Source organism: Piliocolobus tephrosceles, chromosome 1, assembly GCF_002776525.5.
Source record: "Piliocolobus tephrosceles isolate RC106 chromosome 1, ASM277652v3, whole genome shotgun sequence".
Lineage (NCBI taxonomy): Eukaryota > Metazoa > Chordata > Mammalia > Primates > Cercopithecidae > Piliocolobus > Piliocolobus tephrosceles.
The window spans coordinates 172627401-172652243 of record NC_045434.1 but is presented as its reverse complement, the minus strand read 5'-3'; the positions used below and the strand labels follow the sequence as shown (position 1 = coordinate 172652243).

At 37.4% G+C, this 24843-nt stretch overlaps 1 protein-coding gene across 5 annotated transcripts in view; it reads right to left on the bottom strand.

The window, feature by feature from the left end:
* AGBL4 (ATP/GTP binding protein like 4) overlaps positions 1-24843 on the bottom strand; it is a 1474608-nt gene that overhangs the window by 1113124 nt on the left and 336641 nt on the right. For 2 of the 5 annotated variants that reach the window (XM_031934116.1, XM_031934120.1), the window contains exon 3: positions 19076-19236. The exons of 1 other annotated variant lie outside the window; for it this stretch is intronic. In XM_031934116.1, coding sequence (XP_031789976.1) covers positions 19076-19236 — 161 coding nt within the window. The remainder of the gene's footprint in view (positions 1-19075; positions 19237-24843) is intronic. 2 more of the 5 variants (XM_031934122.1, XM_031934123.1) reach the window with 1 other exon arrangement.

Here is a 24843-nt window from a genome sequence, read left to right as displayed (position 1 = left end):
ATTTGCATAAAGATCTTTTTCACTTTCTACATCTGTGTTTTATTTATATTGCAACAGCAATATTTATAAGTTTATGTCACAATAAGTTTCCAGTCTAAATTTGGGTCTTTTTTAATTGTTCAGCAGTTAAAAAACCACACACCAAGGGTAAAAGAAAATCCAGCATGAAATTCCTCAGTGTGAAGCTCATATTAGTTTTCTTCATAAACGAGTAACCATGTCACGTCACATCATTCAATGTTAATGTTAAAGCACAATAAAAGGTGAAATATAACTACCCCATTATAAGGCCAGCTCTATAATCTTAATAAAAATGCAAAGATATGCTTTGCTTTATATAAATTGACAGCATTATATGATTTAATTGTTTTTACCACTCATTTCATGATTAAATTGAAGTTTGGCTATCATAAAAGGTTTATGATATTTATTTGACTAAGATGAGTTTTTCCTATTAAGGCAGCTTTAAAGATTGGATCAAGTATTATGTTCTCTTTAAAACCTACTTTTATCTATTTCCTGACACCCATCCCAATTAAAAGTGATAAACTTTCATTTTTATTTTTTCCTTTTAACTTTTATTTTAGGTTCTAGGGGTACATGTGCAGGTTTGTTACATGGAAACATCATCGCATGTGGCTGGGATTTCATATACAAATTATTTCATCATGTAAGTAGTAACCATACTACTCAATGGGTAGTTTTTTGAACCTCACTCTCCTCCCACCTTCCACCCTCAAGTAGGCCCTGGTGCCTATTGCTCCCTTCTTTGTGTCCACATTTATTCAATGTTTAGCTCCCAATTATAAGTGAGAACATGTGGTATGTTGTTTTCTGTCCCCATGTTAATTCACTTAGGATACACCCATGTTGCTGCAAAGAACATGCTTTCATTCTTTTTTATGGCTGCACAGTAGTCCATGGTGTATACATACCACATTTTCTTCGATTCACAGTTTTTTTCAGTTCACCACTGATGGGCATCTAGGTTGATTCCATGTCTCTGCCATTGTGAACAGTGTTGCAATGAACATATGTGTGCATGTGTCTTTATGGCATGTGTCCTTTGGGTATGTAACCAGTAAGGGAATTGCTGGGTCAAATGGTAGCTCTGTTTCAAGTTCTTTGAGAAATCTTCAAACTGCTTTCCACAATGGCTGATCTAACTTACATTATTACCTGCAGTGTATAAGCGTTCCTTTTCTCCACAAACTTGCCAGCATCTGTTATGTTTTGACTTTTTAATAGTAGCCATTCTGACTGGGGTGAGATAATATCTCATAGTAGTTTCAAGGTGCATTTCTCTAATGAACAAGGATGTTGAGCATTTTTTCATATGCTTATTGGCCCTTCATATGTCTTCTTTTGACAAGTGTCTTTTGATGTTCTTTGCTCATGTGTTAGTTTCTTTGTTTTTTGTTTGTTGATTTAAGTTCTTTATAGATTCTGGAATTTGGACTACTGTCAAGTGCATAGTTTGCAAATATTTTCTTCCATTCTGTTCGTTGTCTGTTTACTCTGTTGATGGTTTATTTTGCTATGCAGAAGTTCTTTAGTTTAATTAGGTCCCATTTGTCAATTTTTGTTTTGGTTGCAATTGCTTTTGGAGTATTTGTTAATAAAATCTTTACCATGGTCTATATCCAGAATGGTATTTCCTGGGTTTCCATCTGGGATTTTTATAGTCTTAGGTTGTACATTTAAGTGTTTAATCTATTTTGAGTTGATTTTTACATATGGTGAAAGGAAGGGGTACAGTTTCAATCTTCTGCAGATGGCTAGACAGTTATCCCAACACCATTTATTGAACAGGGAGTACTATCCCCAGTGGCTGTTATTGTCATCTTTGTTGAAGATCAGATGGTTTAGATACATGGCTTTATTTCTGGGTTCTCTAATGAGGACCCCCGCTACGGTCCCATTGAAGTTCTTTTGCCAGCATCCTCCATGGGAATGTTGTTGCCATTGGATGGGGAACACTTCAGCTCCTCCAGCACAGTAGGTGCTTAACCTTGAGGAGCCAGAGAACAAAGCCATTGGCCTACTTCCACCCCCTCAGGGTTAGAGCATGCAGCCCAGGAATGCTGACCTGAGCCTTGGCCCCCTGAAATCATCCCATGAAACAAAGTCAGTAATAATCAAAGCCAATTCATAATGACAAAAGCTGAAAACATCTACATAATCCCTTAAGTGGATAAATAAATTATGGTAGGATTTGCCACTTTCTAAAAATACTTTGTTTACTTGCTCCTATCTATCGTCTTTATTCACATAATAGAAAATAAGCTTCTCCAGAACAGAAGAACCTTATCTGTCTTATTCAACTGATTCCTGAATGCCTAGAACAGTATCTGGCATACATAATAAGTATTTATTGAATATAAATAGTAAGAAGGTAACATGCAATTGTTTTGCATATATTACCTCAGGTAGGTAGGAAACTGAAACAGAGGGAGTATAAAATAATTTGCCCAGGTGACACAGTAAATAGTTGAAATAGAATACCAACCCTGGCAGTCTGACTGCAAAGCTTGAGCTTAATCCAAATGGACAAATGTTAGAATGGCATTATAGGAAAAATACAGCAAAATTTATGGAAGTATGAAACAACATGGTCGCTGTAGTACGGAACTACAAGAAGGCCAATAAGTATGTAAGTCAAAAGCAAACTAGATCAGAACTAGACCATGGATGGTACCACATGCCAGGCTAAGAAGTTTGGACTTTACCCTAAAGGTAATAGAAGGGTATTTAATGCATTTAGCAGTGGAGTGGAAAGGTTAAATTTGCACTTTACATATAATGCTCCAGCTTCAGTGTGAAGGATGATCTTACATAGAATGAGAACCTGGACAAAACCAGTTGGAAGACAACCGCCATAGTTCAAACAATATATGTAAATAGATTAAACTTGAATGGTTGTAGCACAGATAAACTCAGGAAATGACTTTAAAAGTGGTAAAGTAAGGAAACAAATTTGATTTTGTCATTTGTAATATGAACTTAATAATGGGAATAGTTACTAGGTTTATTATCAATCCCCAGAAACTTAAAGTTATCTCTGTAAAACAATAGAAGCCGAATTGAAAGAATAAAAATATGGACGGAGCACAATGGTTCATGTCTGTAATCCCAGCACTTTAGGAGGCCGAGGGGGACAGATCACTTGAGATCAGGAGTTCAAAACCAGCCTGGGCAACATAGTGAAACCTCATCTCTACAAAAATACAAAAAAGTAGTCCAGCATGGTGGCGCATGCCTGTAGTAGTATCAGCTACTTAGGAGGCTGATGGAGGAGGACTGTGTGAACCCAGGAGGCAGAGGTTGCAGTGAGCTAAGATCATGCCACTGCACTCCAGCCTGGATGACAGAGTGAAAGCCTATCTAAAAAAAAAAAAAAAAAAAAAAAAATACAAGTATGTTCATGTTTGCCGCACTTACACTAAAATTGAAATAATAAAGTACATATGCAAATTCGTTAAGCTAACCATATCTTCTACATATTGAATACAATGCTTTCCTCTGAATGTTTTCTATTTTTACTTTTTATGGGTACATAGTAGGTATATATGTTTATAAGGTACAGGAGATATTTTGATAAAGGGATACAATGTGTAATAATCACATCAGGGTATTTATCCTTTGTCTTATAAACAATCCAATTATACTATATTATTTTAAATGTACAATTAAATTATTATTGACTATAGACACTCTGTTGTGCCAGCAAATACTAGGTCTTATTCATCCTTTCTAACTATTATTATACCCACTTCCAAACCCTCCCCACGACAATCATGCCACTACCATTCCCAGCCTCTGGTAACCATCCTTCTACTCTCCACCTCCATGAGCTAAATTGTTTTAATTTTTAGCATTTAGCTAATTTTAGCTACCACAAAAAGAGAGAGCATGTAAAGTCTGTTTTTCTGTGCACGGCTTGTTTCACTTAACATAATGGCCTCCAATTCCATCCATGTAGTTGCCAATGAAAGGATCTCGTTCTTTTTTATGGCCAAATGGTACTCCATTGTGTATGTATACCATTTTTCTTCATCCATTCATCTGTTGACAGACACTTGATTTACTTCCAAATCTTGCCTATGGTGAATAGTGCTGCAATAAACATGACATTGCAAATATATCTTCAATATAATGATTTCCTTTCATGGGTATATACCTAGCAGTAAGATTTTTGGATCATATGGTAGCTCTACTGATTTTTGAAAAAGCTCCAAAACTGTTCTCCATAGTGGCTGTGTTAATTTACATGCCCACTCACTGTGTATGAGGGTTTCCTTTTTTCCATATCCTCACCAGCATTCATTATTGCCTGTCTTTTGGATATAAGCTATTTTAACTGAGATGAAATGATATTTAATTATAGTTTTGATTTGCATTTCTCTGATGATCACTGATGTTGAGTACCTTTTCATATACCGGTTTACCATTTGTATGTCTTCTTTTGAGAAATGTCTGTTCAGAACTTTTATCCATTTTTAAATCATATTACTTGATTTTTTTCCTATTACTTGAGTTCCTTATATATTCTGATTATTAATCCCTTGTCAGGTGGGTAGAGTTTACAAATATTTTCTCCTATTGTGTGAGTCATCTTTCACTTTGTTCATTGCTTTCTTTGTTGTGCAGAAGCTTTTTAACTTGATATAATCCCATTTGTCCTTTTTGCTTTGGTTGCCTATGTTTGTGGAGTACTACTCAAATAATCTTTGCCCACGCCAATGTCCTGGAGAGTTTCCCTGATGTTTTCTTTTAGTAGTTACATAGTTTGAAGCCTCATATTTAAATCATTAATCTCTTTTAACTTTGTAGATGGTGAGAAACAGGAGCCTAGTTTCATTCTTCTGCATGTAGATATCCAGTTTTCTTAGCAGCATTTATAAAAGTGACTGTCCTTTCCCCAATGTATATTCTTGGCACTTGGGTCAAAAATGAGTTCACTGTAGATAATAGGGATTCATTTCTGAGTTCTCTATTCTGTTCCATTGGTCTATGTGCCTGCTTTTATGCCAGTACCATGCTGTTTTGTTTACTATGGCTCTGTAGTATAATTTGAAGTCAAGTAATGTGATTCCTCCAGTTTTGTTCTTTTTGCTCGGGATAGCTTTGGTTCTTCTGGGTCTATTGTGGCTCTATGTAAATTTTAGGATGTTTTTCTATTTCTGTGAAGAATGTCATTGGTATTTTGATAGAGATTACATTCAATCTATAGACTGCTTTGGGTAGTATGGACATTTTAATAATGTTGATTCTTCTAATCCATGAACATGGAGTATCTTTCCTTTTTTTGTGTACTCTTTGATTTCTTTGATCAATATTTTATAGTCTTCTATAAATAAGAGCTTTCAGTCCTTTGGTTAAGTTAATTCTTAGGTATTTAATTTTATTTTTGGCTATGGTAAATGGGGTTACTTTTCATGATTTGAGAGGACTGACTCCAATTTTGAAAGAAGTTCTACTGTGAGTAAAATGTTATCAGACAGCTTCACCTGCTACAGAAAAATCTTTCATGAGTTAATTGATGAAGTCAACTGATGTGGTATACCTCATTGCTGTCTTATTTTAAGGAATTGCGACAGCCACCCCAACCTTCAGCGATAGCACCCTGATGGGTCAGCAGCCATGAACATCAAGGCAAGACCCTCCACCAGCCAAAAAGACTAAGACTCACTGAAGCCTCAGATGAATATTAGCTTTTTTTTTTTTTAGCAATAAAGTGTTTCTTAATTAAGGTGTACACCTGGATTTTAGACATAATGCTATCGCACATTTTATAATATAGTGAGCATAACTTTTATATGCACCAGGGAACCAAAAAATTCATATGACTCACTTTATTGTGATACTATTTCATTGCTGTGATCTGGAACCAAACCCACAATATCTCTGAAATATGCCTGTATGTTAAAAGGTTCACAATCATTCCTTTTAGGTAGGAGGATTATCTGTTTGAGTTTTTTTCTTGCTTGCTTTCAAACTTAGCTATATTTTCCAAATTTACTACAGTGAGCATTTCTACAGTGACTACCTAGGCACAAATCCTGTATATACCACTTACTAATTGTATGATCTTCAGCAAGTTATTCATCCTTTCTTTGTCTCAGTTCCTTTCAGCTTCTTCAATTGTAAAATGGGAGTGAGAATACTAATAATGGTACTTACTTCAAAGAATTGCTTTGAGGAATAAATGAATTAATTAATATAAAGGGCTTAGAACAGTACTTATGACATTGAAGTGTCCCGTAAATTTTAGCTATTAATATAATGAGTTGAATGACAGAGCAAATGAGAACCTGTGTTATATTTCCTAGTAGTATTATAAGTCTAGTGATATTAATAGATAACATTCGCTACACAGTTCCTATGCACCAGGCATTAAATTTAGTGTTTTATCTGCATCATCCCATGTGTTTCTTACATCAACCCTATTAGGCACTACTAACGCCACTGAATAAATATAGAAATTAATAGTTTAAATGGACAAATAGTTCAATAACTTTCTCAATGTCACAGACGCAGTAAGTGGAAGAGTTAGGCCTGGAATGCATGTCTAACGAAAAGTTTATATTCTTAACTAGTACATTTTGCTTGATGATCATGATGATGATGAGCATCAATAACAGGTTTTGAAAGAAGGTGGAGGAGGAGGTGAAGAATAAACACGAGAAGAGGGAGGACAAAAAGGAATAAGGGCAAAAAACCTGTTTTAGTAGCAGTTTTCTAGTAGAAATCTGTTGTGGTGGTAGTTTTTGTTCTTGCTGCTGTTGTTGGTATAGTTTGAATGAGAAAGCAACTTTACTTCATTCTGAGGTCTGGGCAGATGTCCAGTCTCAGAACTTCTGAAATTGCTTCTTGGTGGTGGTGGCCTTGGTGACCTTGAGAATGTTGAAGTGCACTATCTTCCTCAAGGGCTAGCACTTGTTCACCATGATGATGTTGCTGACCTGAAACAGAGGGACAGGTGTGCAGACATGTTCTTGGGGTGCTTCTTGTAGGATTGTACTTGTGGATGTAGTGGAGATAGTCCTGGTGGATGACAATGGTCCTCTGCATTTTCATGTTGGCCACCATGACAGACAGGATACTGTTGGGGTGTTTTAATAAAAACAATAGCCATCAAGTATTGAGTCCCTGTTGTCTACCAAACACTATGGTAGTTGTGCTGGTTAATACTGAGTGTCAATTTGATTGGATTGAAGGATACAAAGTATTAATCTTGGGTGTGTCTGTGAGTTTGTTGTCAAAGGAGATTAACATTTGAGTCAGTGGTTTGGGAAAGGCAGACCCACCCTTAATCTGGGTGGGCACAATCTAATCAGCTGCCAGCACAACTAGAATATAAGCAGGCAGAAAAATGTGAAAAGAGAGACTGGACTAGTCTCCCAGCTTGCATCTTTCTCCCTTGCTGGATACCTCCTGCCCTTGAACATCGGACTCCAGGTTCTTCAGTTTTGGAACTCAGACTGGCTTTCCTTGCTCCTCAGCCTGCAGATGGCCTATTGTGGGACCTTGTGATCGTGTGAGTTAATACTTAATAAACTCCCCTTTATATAATCATCAGATCTCGTGAGACTTAGTCACTGTCATGAGAACAACATAGGAAAGACCTGCCCCCATGATTATCTTTAACCAGGTCCCTTCCACAACCCGTGGGATGAGCTTTGGGTGGGGACACAGCCAAACCATATCAGTAGTCTCTTTACTTAACATTGTCTTATTTAGTTTTCACAAGACTCCTATGAATTAGTATTATTACTTTCATTTTACAGATGAGAAAACTGAGGTACCAAGAGATTATTTAAACTGATCACGGGTAAAACAGCTCATAAGTAAGAGTCAGAAACATAAACCCAAATTGGTTTAAATCCATTGTCTGTGCTAATTGCACTGTGATATGCTACCTTTTTGCCTGCTGATTTTGGCCATGACCAGGATGAAATTTCAGAGCCTGAATTCTCCAGGATGGAGACTAAAGAAGCAGCAAACTGGCTAGACATAGTGACTCACACCTGTAATCCCAGCACTTTGGGAGGTCGGGGCAGGTGGATCACATGGTCAGGAGATCGAGACCATCCTGGCTAGCACGGTGAAACCCTGTCTCTACTAAAAACACAAAAAATTAGTCAGGCATGGTGGCAGGCACCTGTGGTCAGAGTTGCTCGGGAGGCTGAGGCAGGAGAATGGCGTGAACCTGGGAGGTGGAGCTTGCAGCGAGCTGGGATCATACCACTGCACTCCAGCCTGGGCGATAGAGCAAGGCTCTGTCTCAAAACAAAAAACAAAACAAAACAAAAAAAAAAGCAGCAAACTTTCTCAGAATCTTAAAGGAAAATCTAAACACATCTATATAAAAGTGTGTACGTGTGCATGTGTATGTTTAAACTACATTATTTCTTATAATAATCCAAGAAATACTATACTGTTAAACAACACTTCTTTTTTAAGATTCTCCTATTACATACATCAGACGACAATCTGTTGGCACTCCCAGGTAAAACAGGATTGATGAATTGAGAAAAGGAGTCAAAATAATAACTCTATCTGTTTTGATGTCTCCTGTTATTGCTGGAATGCAATTAATTTATGACTAGAGGCCTGAGACATTGCATCATACCCCATTTATCTGTGTGGAGTTTCAAAACAAGTGAGGAAAAAGTAACAATTTATCATGGATTTCTGAACACTGGAGTTTATAAAACAAAGAAAGAAATTCAAATAAAGGAACCTTATCCACTGCTGATAGGACAGCAAAATAGTGTAAACTTTCTGGCAATAATTTGGATATATGTGTAAAGAGTCTTGAAAATGTTCATATCCCTTTGCTTGTAAGTTCCGCTCATAAAAATTTATCCTAAGGAAGCAAAATAAAATTTGGGTAACATTTCCTGCATCAAGATGTTCACTACATTATTACTTATAACAACAACAAATGGAAAATAATCTTTATGACCAAGAATAATAAAATGGTATAATAGTAAAAAGCTATTAATATTTTATAGCCAATTTATTAAACTTTTGATAACAGAAAATTGCCTGTGATAGTATTTAGGTTCTTTAGAAGCAAAACATGAAAATGCATATACAGTACAAATTTAATTATGCTCCAAGAAAGAAAATAAATAAGTTTAGAAATAAATATGCCAAAAATATTAACAGTATTTGCTTCTAGTTAGTAAAATTGTAATTTGTGTGTGTGGGGGGATGCTTCTTCTCTGCTTCAAATAATTATATTTCCCAAATTTACTACATTCTGCCTTGACTATTTTTACAATAAAGATGGGAAAAATAACTTCAAAAAGATAAAAAAAAAAAAAAATACAGAAACGAAATAGAGCTTAATCAATCCAAGCATATAATTTTATTTTTTCTTATTGGCTGAACTTTTAGCATATTTAAATAGGAAGATCTGCTTTCATATCACACAAGTGCTCTCAGCTGCATTAATAAATTTCCACTAAGAATATTTAATATCAGTTTTTTAGAGAGAAAATCACCTTTCCATAAAGGAATTTGACATTTAGTTTTCACTGATTCTTGCAAATGCACTATTTAGCAACTACTTTCAGGGGTTAATATATCAGTCCTGGGATATAACACCATATGTGGTGAGCTTTTATTATTTCCTGGAAACATCAAGAAATATAATGCAAAAGCTAGACGTGTTTATACAATATATTTGATGCTGCAATTTTTAAAATTTATTTAATGGAGTCAGCCTGTGATGACTAATACATACACATTTGTTTGCCTGCTAGTAGTACCCAGACCTAAATAACATTCTCGACTAGACTACACTTACGCAGGTCTCATTTTAACGGAAATTAGAGAGATGAAAAAAAGATTACAGAAAGAGATGCTATAAAAACAGACCTCACAAGTCAAACTTCACAGTAAAACTATTTTTTTTAATGTAGACTAACATGAAAACAAATATCCTGTGAGCTAGAGATATATATTGTATCTTTCCTGCAGATCTCTATGCCTTCTTGAGACAGATTTCCATAATGTGATTACAGCTGATGAGGCAATGGCCTACAGAAAGAGGCTGATAAAAGCATCAGGCTCCAGGAAACCAGATAAACATGTTCATGATTTCTAATTGGAACAAGGATAGGACAGCACCTTATTTGCAGACAGAACCCAGAGACAGGGAAAATATTGGTCTCTTCACCTTTAATAAATATGCATCCACAAAACAGACCCAACTGTCTTATAAGAAGAACCCTTTAAAAAACATTCATGTTACTTGCTTAATTAATTGACGGATAAGATTCCAAAAGAGGCTGTATACTTTAACATGTAATAAGTAAGTTATAACACTCTGGCAGAGACATTTTGAACAACAAAACAACATCCTCGTAAACAAACTAGAAGAGCAAAGAACCTTGTATGAGAAGGTTGTCCAAAAGGCTATCTCAAGTAGTTTAACTGAAGGAACACATTATTTCCTAACTCTCTTATCATCTCACCCCTCTACCCCTCCTTGTATAAGCTGTATAAAGATACACTTTATAGACACTAAAGTGAAAGAAAAACGGGGCCAGGAATTTAATGTGACCCAGAGTTAAAGAAACAGTATAATTTCAGAGTTTCTGCTAAATCTCTATTTAGCAAAGAACAAAATGAGGATAAATGATTCTCTTGTTTGAAAAGTAATTGGCCCCACTTCTTAGGAGTTAGTGGGTTCCTGGATCCAGCAGGCAAGCTGAGGGATGTGATATGAAAAAAAAAAGAGGAAAAGAATAATTCACTTTATGAATTTAGAAATCATGGCAGATTATATTGCTTTTAATAAAATGTTTTCCTTCCTTCATATAAATTTACTACACTGCTTCAGAATTATTGTTTGTTTTCCAGAGGTATGTGTTTGTGACAACCATAAGTTGCTGATATGAGATAGGAATATTAACAAAAGAATGAGAGAGGTAATGAAGAAAACCTCATAGGCGTCCCAAATTTGGAGTGAAAGACTCAGTCTAGTACATAAGACTAAAGTCTTCTATTGTGGATTACACTCTCTAGATTCAGTAACACATACTTTGGAAAATATACTTTAAGGATTATTGATTATCTTAGTATAATAAGTAGGACAGTCCTACAATGAGGTGAACCCCTGTAGGTAAAGAGAGGGTTTTCCTGAGATCAGGAGAAAGAGAATGCCTACTGTTACTGTGAAAAACTGAAAAGGGAACTCTGCCATAGGAGAGTAAATAAAACCAAAAAGCAAAGCTAGGAACTAAAGTTTGTCCTTAAGAGGCTCTCTGTGTGTGGTGTAACTTTTTCTCCCCTTGTCCTAAAATTCTGAGACAAGTCAGATTTAGCAAATAATGTTCAGGGCTCTTCCCTAGATTTTATTCCCTCCTGTTAGCCCCTAAACTTAGTAAATATTGCATACACTCAGTCTTGTGTCCATGGTGTTGTACAAAATTAAACTATAAAAGTAAAGTGGCTGTATTTGCACCCCCTTTTTACTGAAGCTACCATGCCAGGAATAATATTGTATAGAAGAAGGCTCAGAGTCCCTAAATTCTAGACACTGGCCAATGTCTGACACCCAAGGAGAGTTGCAGTTGAGATAAAATGATGAGAAGCAAAAAACCAGGGGATAGAACAAGTAGAATGGATTGACTCAGGAGAAGCTAAACTCCCTACTTTTTCCCAAATATGCTAGCAAAAGACAACATAAAGTAAGAAGGTAGATGTTGGATTGCAGGACTATGTTTTCATCTGCTTAAAACAATCATACTCTCAGTATGTGTACAGAGTTTCTGCAGAGTCTTGCATGATCAGTTGTCTCAATATAACAGAATAATAACTGACGTCTTACAATTTGAGTTTTATTAATGTTTATTCAAAGCAGATGTTTTTAGTTCTCTTTATTTTCATCAATACTGTCTCATGAAAAACAGGATTTCAAAGTATTATAAAAACGTGCACTACTAAAAAAATGTAGCTGAAGAAATTGTGGTTAAAAGCAGATTAATACGTTCGAAATACAAGTTGAGCATCCCTAATCTGAAAATCGAAAATCTAAAATGCTTCAAAATCCAAAACTTATTGAGCACTGAAATGATGCCACAAATAGAAAATAATAGTTTTTCGTGGACAAAATTATTCAAAATATTGTATAAAATTACTTCCAGGCTATGTATATAAGATGTATATGAAGGGGCACTGGAGAAGATGGCTGATTAGGAACAGCTCCAGTCTCCAGCTCTTAGCGAGTGACACAGAAGACAGGTGACTTCTGCATTTTCAACTGAGGTACTGCGTTTATCTCACTAGGGAGTGCCAGACAATCCATGCTGGTCAGCTGTAGAAGCCTGACCAGCCAGAGCTGAAGCAGGGCGAGGCATCGCCTCACCTAGGAAGCACAAGGGGGAAGAGAATCCCTTTTCCTAGCCAGGGGAACTGAGACACACAACACCTGGAAAATCGGGTAACTCCCACCCCAATACTGCACTTTAAGCAAACGGGCACACCAGGAGATTATACCCCACACCTGGCCGGGAGGGTCCCACGCCCACGGAGCCTTCCTCATTGATAGCACAGCAGCCTGCGATCTAACTGCAAGGCAGCAGCCAGGCTAGGGGAGGAGCACCCGCCACTGCTGAGGCTTAAGTAGGTAAACAAAGCCCTGGGAAAATCGAACTGGGTGGAGCTCACAGCAGCTCAAGGAGGCCTGTCAGTCTCTGTAGACTCCACCTCTGGAGACACGGCACAGCTAAACAACAACAACAACAAAAAAGCAGCAGAAACCTCTGCAGACGCAAATGACTCTGTCTGACAGCTTTGAAGAGAGCAGTGGATCTCCCAACACGGAGGTTGAGATCTGAGAACAGACAGACTGCCTGCTCAAGTGGGTCCCTGACCCTTGAGTAGCCTAAATGGGAAACATCCTCCACTAGGGGCAGACCAACACCCCACACCTCACACGGAGGAGTACACCCCTGAGAGGAAGCTTCCAAAGAAAGAATCAGACAGGTACACTCGCTCTTCAGCAGTATTCTATCTTCTGCAGCCTCTGCTGCTGACATCCAGGCAAACAGGGTCTGGAGTGGACCTCAAGCAATCTCCAACAGACCTACAGCTGAGGGTCCTGACTGTTAGACGGAAAACTAACAAACAGGAAGGACACCCACACCAAAACGCCATCGGTATGTCACCATCATCAAAGACCAGAGGCAGATAAAACCACGAAGATGGGGAAAAAGCAGAGCAGAAAAGCTGGAAATTCAAAAAATAAGAGCACATCTGCCCCTGCAAAGGAACACAGCTCATCGCCAACAATGGATCAAAGCTGGATGGAGAATGACTTTGATGAGATGAGAGAAGAAGGCTTCAGTCCATCAAACGTCTCAGAGCTAAAGGAGGAATTACGTATCCAGTGCAAAGAAACTAAAACTCTTGAAAAAAGAGTGGAAGAATTGATAACTAGAATAACTAATGCAGAGAAGGCCATAAACAAACTGACAGAGATGAAAACCATGACATGAGAAATACGTGACAAATGCACAAGCTTCAGTAACTGACTCGATCAACTGGAAGAAAGAGAGTATCAGCGATTGAGGATCAAATGAATGAAATGAAGCGAGAAGAGAAACCAAAAGAAAAAAGAAGAAAAAGAAATGAACAAAGCCTGCAAGAAGTATGGGATTATGTAAAAACACCAAATCTACATCTCATTGGGGTGCCTGAAAGTGAGGGGGAAAACGGAACCAAGTTGGAAAACAACCTTCAGCATACCATCCAGGAGAACTTCCCCAACCTAGTAGGGCAGGGCAACATTCAAATTCAGGAAATACAGAGAACGCCACAAAGATACTCCTCCAGAAGAGCAACTCCAAGACACATAATTGCCAGATTCACCAAAGTTGAAAAGAAGGAAAAAATCTTAAGGGCAGCCAGAGAGAAAGGTCGGGTTACCCAGAAAGGGAAGTCCATCAGACTAACAGCAGATCTCTCAGCAGAAACTCTACAAGTCAGAAGACAGTGGGGGCCAATATTCAACATTCTTAAAGAAAAGAATTTTAAACCCAGAATTTCATATCCAGCCAAACTAAGTTTCATAAGTGAAGGAGAAATAAAATCCTTTACAGATAAGCAAATGCTTAGAGATTTTGTCACCACCAGGCCTGCCTTACAAGAGACCTTGAAGGAAGCACTAAACATGGAAAGGAAAAACTGGTACCAGCCATTGCAAAAACATGCCAAAATGTAAAGACCATCGAGGCTAGGAAGACTGCATCAACTAATGAGCAAAATAACCAGTTAATATCATAATGGCAGGATCAAGTTCACATATAACCTTACTGTAAATGGACTAAATGGTCCAATTAAAAGACACAGACTGGCAAACTGGATAAAGAGTCAAGACCCATCAGTCTGCTGTCTTCAGGAGACCCATCTCACATGCAGAGACATACATAGGCTCCAAATAAAGGGATGGAGGAAGATCTACCAAGCAAATGGAGAACAAAAAAAAGCAGGGGTTACAATCCTAGTCACTGATAAAATAGACCTTAAACTATCAAAGATGAAAAGAGACAAAGAAGGCCATTACATAATGGTAAAGGGATCAATTCAACAGAAAGCGCTAACTATTCTAAATATATATGCACCCAATACGGGAGCACCCATATTCATAAAGGAAGTCCTTAGAGACTTACAAAGAGATTTAGACTCCCATACAATAATACAATAATAATGAGAGACTTCAACACCCCGCTGTCAACATTAGACAGAACAACAAGACACAAAGTTAACAAGGATATCCGGGAATTGAATTCATCTCTGCAGCAAGCAGACCTAATAGACATCTACAGAACTCTCCACCCCAAATCAACAGAATATACATTCTTCTCAGCACCACATCACACTTATTCCAAAATTGACCACATAATTGGAAGTAAAGCACTACTCAGCAAATGTTCAAGAACAGAAATTATAACAAACTGTCTCTCTGACCACAGTGCAATCAAACTAGAACTCAGGACTAAGAAACTCAATCAAAACCGCTCACCTACATGGAAACTGAATAACCTGCTCCTGAATGACTACTGGGTACATAACGAAATGAAGGCAGAAATAAAGATGTTCTTTGAAACCAATGAGAACAAAGATACAACATACCAGAATCTCTGGGACACATTTAAAGCTGTGTGTAGAGGGAAATTTATAGCACTAAATGCCCACAAGAGAAAGCTGGAAAGATCCAAAATTGACACTCTAACATCACAATTAAAGGAACTAGAGAAGCAAGAACACATTCAAAAGCTAGCAGAAGGCAAGAAATAACTAAGATCAGAGCAGAACTGAAGGAGATAGAGACACATAAAACCCTCCAAAAATTCAATGAATCCAGGAGTTGGTTTTTTGAAAAGATCAACAAAATTGATAGACCGCTAGCAAGACTACTAAAGAAGAAAAGAGAGAAGAATCAAATAGACGCAATAAAAAATGATAAAGGGGATATCACCACTGACCCCACAGAAATACAAACTACCATCAGAGTATACTATAAACACCTCTATGCAAATCAACTAGAAAATCTAGAAGAAATGGATAATTTCCTGGACACTTACATTCTCCCAAGACTAAACCAGGAAGAAGCTGAATCCCTGACTGGACCAATAGCAGGCTCTGAAATTGAGGCAATAATTAACAGCCTACCAACCAAAAAAGTCCAGGACCAGATGGATTCACAGCTGAATTCTATCAGAGGTACAAGAAGGAGCTGGTACCATTCCTTCTGAAACTATTCCAATCAATAGAAAAAGAGGGAATCCTCCCTAACTCATTTTATGAGGCCAACATCATCCTGATACCAAAGCCTGGCAGAGACACAACAAAAAAAGAAAATTTTAGACCAATATCCCTGATGAACATCGATGCAAAAATCCTCAATAAAATACTGGCATACCAGATCCATCAGCACATCCAAAAGCTTATCCACCATGATCAAGTGGGTTTCATCCCTGGGATGCAAGGCTGGTTCAGCATCCACAAATCAATAAACATAATCCAGCATATAAACAGAACCAAAGACAAAAACCACATGATTATCTCAAGAGATGCAGAAAAGGCTTTTGACAAAATTCAACAGCTGTTCATGCTAAAAACGCTCAATAAATTCGATATTGATGGAAAGTATCTCAAAATAATAAGAGCTATTTATGACAAACCCACAGCCAATATCATACTGAATGGGCAAAAACTGGAAAAATTCCCTTTGAAAACTGGCACAAGACAGGGATGCCCTCTCTCACCACTCCTATTCAACATAGTGTTGGAAGTTCTGGCTAGGGCAATCAGGCAAGAGAAAGAAATCAAGGGTATTCAGTTTAGGAAAAGAAGAAATCAAACTGTCCCTGTTTGCAGATGACATGATTGTCTATTTAGAAAACCCCATTGTCTCAGCCCAAAATCTCCTTAAGCTGATAAGCAACTTCAGCAAAGTCTCAGGATACAAAATTAATGTGCAAAAATCACAAGCATTCTTATACACCAGTAACAGACAAGCAGAGAGCCAAGTCAGGAATGAACTTCCATTCACAATTGCTTCAAAGAAAATAAAATACCTAGGAATCCAACTTACAAGGGATGTAAAGGACCTCTTCAAGGAGAACTACAAACCACTGCTCAGAGAAATAAAAGAGGACACAAACAAATGGAAGAACATACCATGCTCATGGATAGGAAGAATCAATATCGTGAAAATGGCCATACTGCCCAAGGTTATTTATAGATTCAATGCCATCCCCATCACGCTATCAACGAGTTTCTTCACAGAATTGGAAAAAACTGCTTTAAAGTTCTTATGGAACCAAAAAAGAGCCCGCATTTCCAAGACAATCCTAAGTCAAAAGAACAAAGCTGGAGGCATCATGATACCTGACTTCAAACTATACTACAAGGCTACAGTAACCAAAACAGCATGGTACTGGTACCAAAACAGAGATATAGACTAACGGAACAGAATAGAGTCCTCAGAAATAATACCACACATCTACAGCCATCTGATCTTTGATAAACCTGAGAAAAACAAGAAATGGGGAAAGGAGTCCCTATTTAATAAATGGTGCTGGAAAATTGGCTAGCCATAAGTAGAAAGCTGAAACTGGATCCTTTCCTTACTCCTTATACGAAGATTAATTCAAGATGGATTAGAGTCTTAAATGTTAGACCTAATACCATAAAAACCCTAGAAGAAAACCTAGGGAATACCATTCAGGACACAGGCATGGGCAAGGACTTCATGTCTAAAACACCAAAACCAATGGCAACAAAAGCCAAAATGGACAAATGGGATCTAATTAAACTAAAGAGCTTCTGCACAGCAAAAGAAACTACCATCAGAGTGAACAGGCAACCTACAGAATGGGAGAAAATTTTTGCTATCTACTCATCAGACAAAGGGCTAATATCCAGAACCTACAAAGAAATCAAACAAATTTACAAGAAGAAAACAAACAACCCCATCAAAAAGTGGGCAAAGGATATGAACAGACATTTCTCAAAAGAAGACATTCATACAGCCAACAGACACATGAAAAAATGCTCATCATCACTCGCCATCAGAGAAATGCAAATCAAAACCACAATCAGATACCATCTCACACCAGTTAGAATGGCAATCATTCAAAAGTCAGGAAACAACAGGTGCTGGAGAGGATGTGGAGAAATAGGAACACTTTTACACTGTTGGTGGGAAAGTGTAACCATTATGGAAAACAGTATGGCGATTCCTCAAGGATCTAGAACTAGAAGTACCATATGACCCAGCCATCCCATTACTGGGTATATACCCAAAGGATTATAAATCACGCTGCTATAAAGATACATGCACACGTATGTTTATTGCGGCACTATTCACAATAGCAAAGACTTGGAATCAACCCAAATGTCCATCAGTGATAGACTGGATTAAGAAAATGTGGCACATATACACCATGGAATACTATGCAGCCATAAAAAAAGATGAGTTCGTGTCCTTTTAGGGACATGGATGCAGCTGGAAACCATCATTCTCAGCAAACTATCGCAAGAACAGAAAACCAAAAACCGCATGTTCTCACTCATAGGTGGGAACTGAACAATAAGTTCTCTTGGACTCGGGAAGGGGAACATCACACACCGGGGCCTATCACGGGGAGGGGGGAGGGGGGAGGGATTGCATTGGGAGTTATATCTGATGTAAATGACGAGTTGATGGGTGCTGACGAGTTGATGGGTGCAGCACACCAACATGGCACAAGTATACATTTGTAACAAACCTGCACGTTATGCACATGTACCCTAGAAATTAAAGTGTAATAATAAAAAAAAGAAAACTAATTTTTTGTGCATTACAAAAAGAAAAAAGATGTATATGAAATATCAATGAATTTCATGTGCAGACTTGGGTACCCTCCCCAAGATATCTCAGTGTGTATTATATATACGAATATTTCAAAATCTGAAAAAAATACTGAAATACTTCTGGTCCCACGCATTTAAGATAAGGTATACTCAACCTGTAAAGGGAAAGTCAGTACACAGAAGCACAAGCAAAAATATTTTCCAGAATCACTAGAGAGGGCTGTAAATATGGTTCCAAGTTTCCCAGCAACCAAAGCAAAGAGAAAATAGGATCAGTTACAAGAATCATACTGTTTTAAAGATGTAAACACCCTGTTGTACGGAAGAAAAGCTTTTCTTCTGAAACTGAGACTTGTGAGAAATGTTTCTCACAGATCTTTATAAAGAAGAGAATATAGAGAACAATACCCTTTGTAAACATATCAGCAAGTCTCTTCCAGTGTTTCCATATAGTGTCCCTCAAGGAATCCTAATATATCATGCTAATGCTTCAATCAGTAGGAACACTTTATTCTCAGATGAAATATTTGTATTATTTAATAACCATCATACAACAAAAGTCAGCATATTGTACCTATTTCTCTGTATCTCTTGAACCAAAACTGTATCATTGCTGTGGATAAACAAGAATGTATTCTTAATACAGTCATCATTTTGGTATTCTTAAAAGAAGACAAAAGCATAATATTCTTACCAAAACCACTCTCAAGGTATCCACTATTTCCCTCACCTGTGATTCTTTCACATTTTCAACAGTAAAGTTGAACCAGACTCGGAATCGTGGATTACAGGTGTCCGGCCTAATGAACAGATCATACTCAAACTCAGAGACCTGGTCCACCCGGCCCAGGTTACCTGGTAATAAAAATTAAGAGAACTGTGTTTTAATAGAAGTTCATGCAACTCAATGGTACACACATTTAAATATTATGCTCTCTGATAGTGGCATTTGTCAACATTCAGTACTTGAAGGTTCAGTGTTCACAATCCATAGGGCTGCCAAGTCTGAATGCAGCCCAGAGTAAGAAAAGCTTTCAGCTAGGCCAGGCTGTGGTGCAAGCTTCTCTGTCTGGCCCTTCTAACCCAGATCCTTTTGTGCTACAGGTGTCTTTTACAGACCAGAATATTACATAAAGCCTGTGGTAAGTCCCTATAAACCAAGAGAAGAATCGCAAACTTCGGTTTCTTACTTAAAGTGAGGATGATAATACCTTACGTATTTTGTATTAAGCTTTATAGTATATGTTATATGTTAAAAATATGTTAAAAAATATATAGAGTAAGGTTTTAAACAAAAATTAGAAGCAATTGCTACATAAGAATAACACAATCATGAAACTTAATTTCCATTTTCTCCATCAACAGAACTAACAGTTATGTAGAAAATGTGTAAACTTAGGTGTTATCTCCATTTTCCATATTGTCTCTCCTTTTTCTCACTGATAGTCTAATGAGCAGTGAATTACCAAAAATGTTAATAACAGAATGGGATTAAGTAAAGCAGAGTCTGGTGAATTCGCAAACCAGATGATTGACAGCTAGAGAAGAGTGAAGATGACTACAGACAGCAACAAAGCAATTGAGTGGAAAGTTAGTATTGTATTGCTCTCGAAGAACACAGCAATATACTGCTTTAAAATGAGCTCTAGTGTGTGTACCTCCAAAAGAACACTCAAAAATAAACTTTAACCTTATACAACACCAAAGTTTTGAATTACTTCTTTCACTAGTTCTGTTGGCATGACACCTGTTTTTCTGAGCACTAATTATGCTATAATAGACAAAGTATTAGCCCAGGAATCCTAGATTTTAGTCCAATTGACATACTATGTGACAAGCAATGGGCAAAATATTTACTCTCTGAGCGTCATCTGAAAAATGAGAATATCAATTTACATAACCTCTAAGGTATTTTCTGCTGTAACATTATTTGGCTGCCTGATTCTAAGACTGATCAGACAGTGACAATGACAAGATGCATTTCGTCCCAAACTGTATTAATTAGCCTTAGGTTGCTTATATCTGTTCTCATTAAAATGAGGCCTGAGAAGCCAGACTGGAGGACAGTCACCTCTAGTTAAGTATACATATATTTAAAATTTTGCATTGATATGAAAGTACAAACATAGTGACCAAAGACTTTGTTAATTTTTCTAGTTTCCATTATATTCAGAATTCTCAAGATTTCTGAATTAAATTGTTTCTTTCAACTGGTATAAAAAAATGTTTACTAAGCCTTATGTTAGGTAAAGTTTCTGAATTAAATTGTTTCTTTCAACCACTATAATAAAAAATGTTTACTAAGCCTTATGTTAGAAAGGCAAGATATTTGTTACACAATGGTACTGAATTTGGAGTTAGAAGAGCTAGTTTAGTTTTAGTTCTGGAACTAACTAAGCAACTTTATAGATAATTCACTTAACCTCTTCCAACATCTGTTTCCTCAAATATAAAGTTAGAATCATATTAATAGAAATATGAAAATTTATTTCTATGCCAATTACTATGAACACTACTTGAAATTAACATATATAATTTATATGAATATTAAGTTTTGATAGAAAATTAAAGTTTTCTGAGCATTTCTACATGCCATATACTGTGGTAAATGTCAAACTAACATATTTGATCCTCACAACAACTCCTATGAGGTAGGGACCATTACTATCCCCATTTTACATGTGAGAAAACCAAGGTACAGAGAACTTACCCAAAGTTATATAGCAAGTAAACAAGTAGAAGTCACATTTAGGATTTGAATTCAAGCAACTTGGCTCTAACCACTAGACAATATAGCTCTCTACCTAACAGAGCTGGTAGGAATAATAAACAAATAATATAAATTGAAAGCACATTATAAGTGATAAGGCTTAATAAAATTACTATTCTTAAAATAACAAGAAGTTGAAAAGGTACTTTTTTCCCTCTAAAAGTTCATGAGCTAAAAATTAAATATTAATATTCACTTCAATATTCAAAGGAATGCAGATTTACATTTTGTTCTTAATACTAAAACAGTATAAATGGGTTCTGATAAACAATAACGTCTTAAAATTACTGCTGCATATAGTGTCTAATAATAATGTACCATATGTGTCTAGAAATTTATAGTTTCAAAATGATGACATCTTTTATATTGTTAAATCCTCACCAACACCCAGTGATAGGTAAATTGAAACCCAGAAATATTTAGATCTTGCTTAAGTTCATGTTTTAAAGCACCCCAGGGTGAGACCTTAAATTAAAGACTTCTGATTTCATTATGTTTTTCTCTCAGAATCTACCATAGCTACAACCAATTCATTTATTAAGCCATTTAATCAGTAATTCATTCAAAAGGCACTATGTTTTGTGTTATAAAAGAGACCAGATAGTATCAAACATACACTTTCTTTCTGCTCATTAAGCTTATAATCTCAAAGAATAGTGAACATCTGGTCTTTGGACTTCTGTAACTATTCTGTTGACCTTCTTCATCATTCTTGTGATGAGCATTCTCTGTATGTGTGTGTGTGTACATAAATAATACTTCCCTTATATGCAATTAAGTGCCAGTTTATGGCCTTCAGGAAATAACTATTTCAAAATAAGTTAATAATGCCTCCATATCATCTAGTTCTCTTTCATTAAATGAAAAACAAGGAAAGAAAACAAACACAATCTAAAACATATAGGTAGGACAAATATAACACAAAACATAAGCTGTAGATTTTATACCCAACTGTATCACTAAATATGTTATATGTAAACTGATTAAAATTAAAAATAAGACAAAATGGATGAACCTGGAGTACATTATGCTAAGTTAAATAAGCCAGATGCAAAAAGAAAAATATTGCATGACTTCACTTATATGTAGAATCTACAAGAAAAAAAAGCCAAACACACAAAACCAGAAAATAGAATGGTGGTTACCAGGGGCAGATGGTGGTGGACAAAATGAGATATGTAGGTCGAAGAGTAGAAAATCACAGTTATGTATGATGACTAAACCTAGAGATCATGTACAGCATGAGGATTATAGTTAATAATATTATATAATATACTGGAAATGTGCTAAGAAAGTAGATTTTAGTTGCTTTTACCGTGCATACATATACCAAAAAAAGTTAACTATATGAGATAATGAATATGATAATTTGCTTGACTTTGGTAGTCATTGCATTATGTATGTCTACATAATGTTCTACATCATATATATATATATACACACACACACACACACACACACACACAGAAAATAAAATAATGTTTTAAATAAAAGACAAAATTTTATTTTGGATATAATACCAACCATATTTTGCTTATAAACATAAGCTTTACTTTTAGGAGAACAAAAAGATTGAAAATAAAATGACAAAACGTTTTAACAGAAAAGCACTATCAATAAGAAAGCAAATACAACTATATTTATATCAGATAACATAGACTATAAGTCAAGTAACATTACTAGAAATGAATAGGGGTATTTCATGATGAGAAAGGGTAATTCCACCAAGAACATATAGATAGATAGATAGATAGATAGATAGATAGATAGATAGATAGATAGATAGACAGATAGATAGATAGATAGATCTATCTTTAAAGTATGTGAGTGTAAAGAAAAATTATCGGGCGGAGCAAGATGGCCGAATAGGAACAGCTTCAGTCTCCATCTCCCAGCGCGAGCGACACAGAAGACCGGTGATTTCTGCATTTTCAACTGAGGTACTGGGGTCATCTCACTCGGGAGTGCCGGACAATCGGTGCTGGTCAGCTGCTGCAGCCCGACCAGCGAGAGCTGAAGCAGGGCGAGGCATCGCCTCACCTGGGAAGCGCGAGGGGGAAGGGAGTCCCTTTTCCTAGCCAGGGGAACTGAGACACACAACACCTGGAAAATCGGGTAACTCCCACCCCAATACTGCGCTGTAACACCGGCACACCGGAGATTGTATCCCACACCTGGCCGGGAGGGTCCCACGCCCACGGAGCCTCTCTCCTTGCTAACACAGCAGTCTGCGGCAATCTAACCACAAGGCAGCAGCCAGGCTGGGGGAGGGGCGCCCGCCATCGCTGAGGCTTAAGTAGGTAACTAAAGCCGCTGGGAAGCTGGAACTGGGTGGAGCTCACAGCAGCTCAAGGAAACCTGCCTGGCTCTGTAGACTGCGCCTCTGGGGACAGGGCTCAGCTAAAGGAGTAGAAGCCTGTGAAACGCGAACGACTCTGTCTGACAGCTTTGAAGAGAGCAGTGGACCTCCCAACACAGAGGTTGAGATCTGAGAAGGGGCAGTCTGCCTGCTCAAGTGGGTCACTGACCCCTGAGTAGCCTAACTGGGAGACATCTCCCACTAGGGGCAGTCTGACACCTCACACCTCACAGGGTGGAGTACACCCCTGAGAGGAAGCTTCCAAAGCAAGAATCAGACAGGTGCACTCGCTGTTCAGCAATATTCTATCTTCTGCAACCTCTGCTGCTGATACCCAGGCAAACAGGGTCTGGAGTGGACCTCAAGCAATCGCCAACAGACCTATAGCTGAGGGTCCTGACAGTCAGAAGGAAACCTATCAAACAGGAAGGACACCTATATCAAAACCCCATCAGTACGTCACCATCATCAAAGACCAGTGACAGATAAAACCACAAAGATGGGGAAAAAGCAGGGCAGAAAAGCTGGAAATTCAAAAAATAAGAGCGCATCTCCTCCTGCAAAGGAGCACAGCCCATCGCCAGCAACGGATAAAAGCTGGTCAGAGAATGATTTTGATGAGATGAGAGAAGAAGGCTTCAGTCCATCAAACCTCTCAGAGCTAAAGGAGGAATTACGTACCCAGCGCAAAGAAACTAAAAATCTTGAAAAAAAAGTGGAAGAATTGACAGCTAGACTAATTAATGCAGAGAAGGTCATAAACGAAATGACAGAGATGAAAACCATGACACGAGAAATACGTGACAAATGCACAAGCTTCAGTAACCGACTCGATCAACTGGAAGAAAGAGTATCAGCGATGGAGGATCAAATGAATGAAATGAAGCGAGAAGAGAAACCAAAAGAAAAAAGAAGAAAAAGAAATGAACAAAGCCTGCAAGAAGTATGGGATTATGTCAAAAGACCAAATCTACGTCTGATTGGGGTGCCTGAAAGTGAGGGGGAAAATGGAACCAAATTGGAAAACACTCTACAGGATATCATCCAGGAGAACTTCCCCAACCTAGCAGGGCAGGCCAACATTCAAATTCAGGAAATACAGAGAACGCCACAAAGATACTCCTCCAGAAGAGCAACTCCAAGACACATAATTGCCAGATTCACCAAAGTTGAAAAGAAGGAAAAAATCTTAAGGGCAGCCAGAGAGAAAGGTCGGGTTACCCAGAAAGGGAAGTCCATCAGACTAACAGCAGATCTCTCAGCAGAAACTCTACAAGTCAGAAGACAGTGGGGGCCAATATTCAACATTCTTAAAGAAAAGAATTTTAAACCC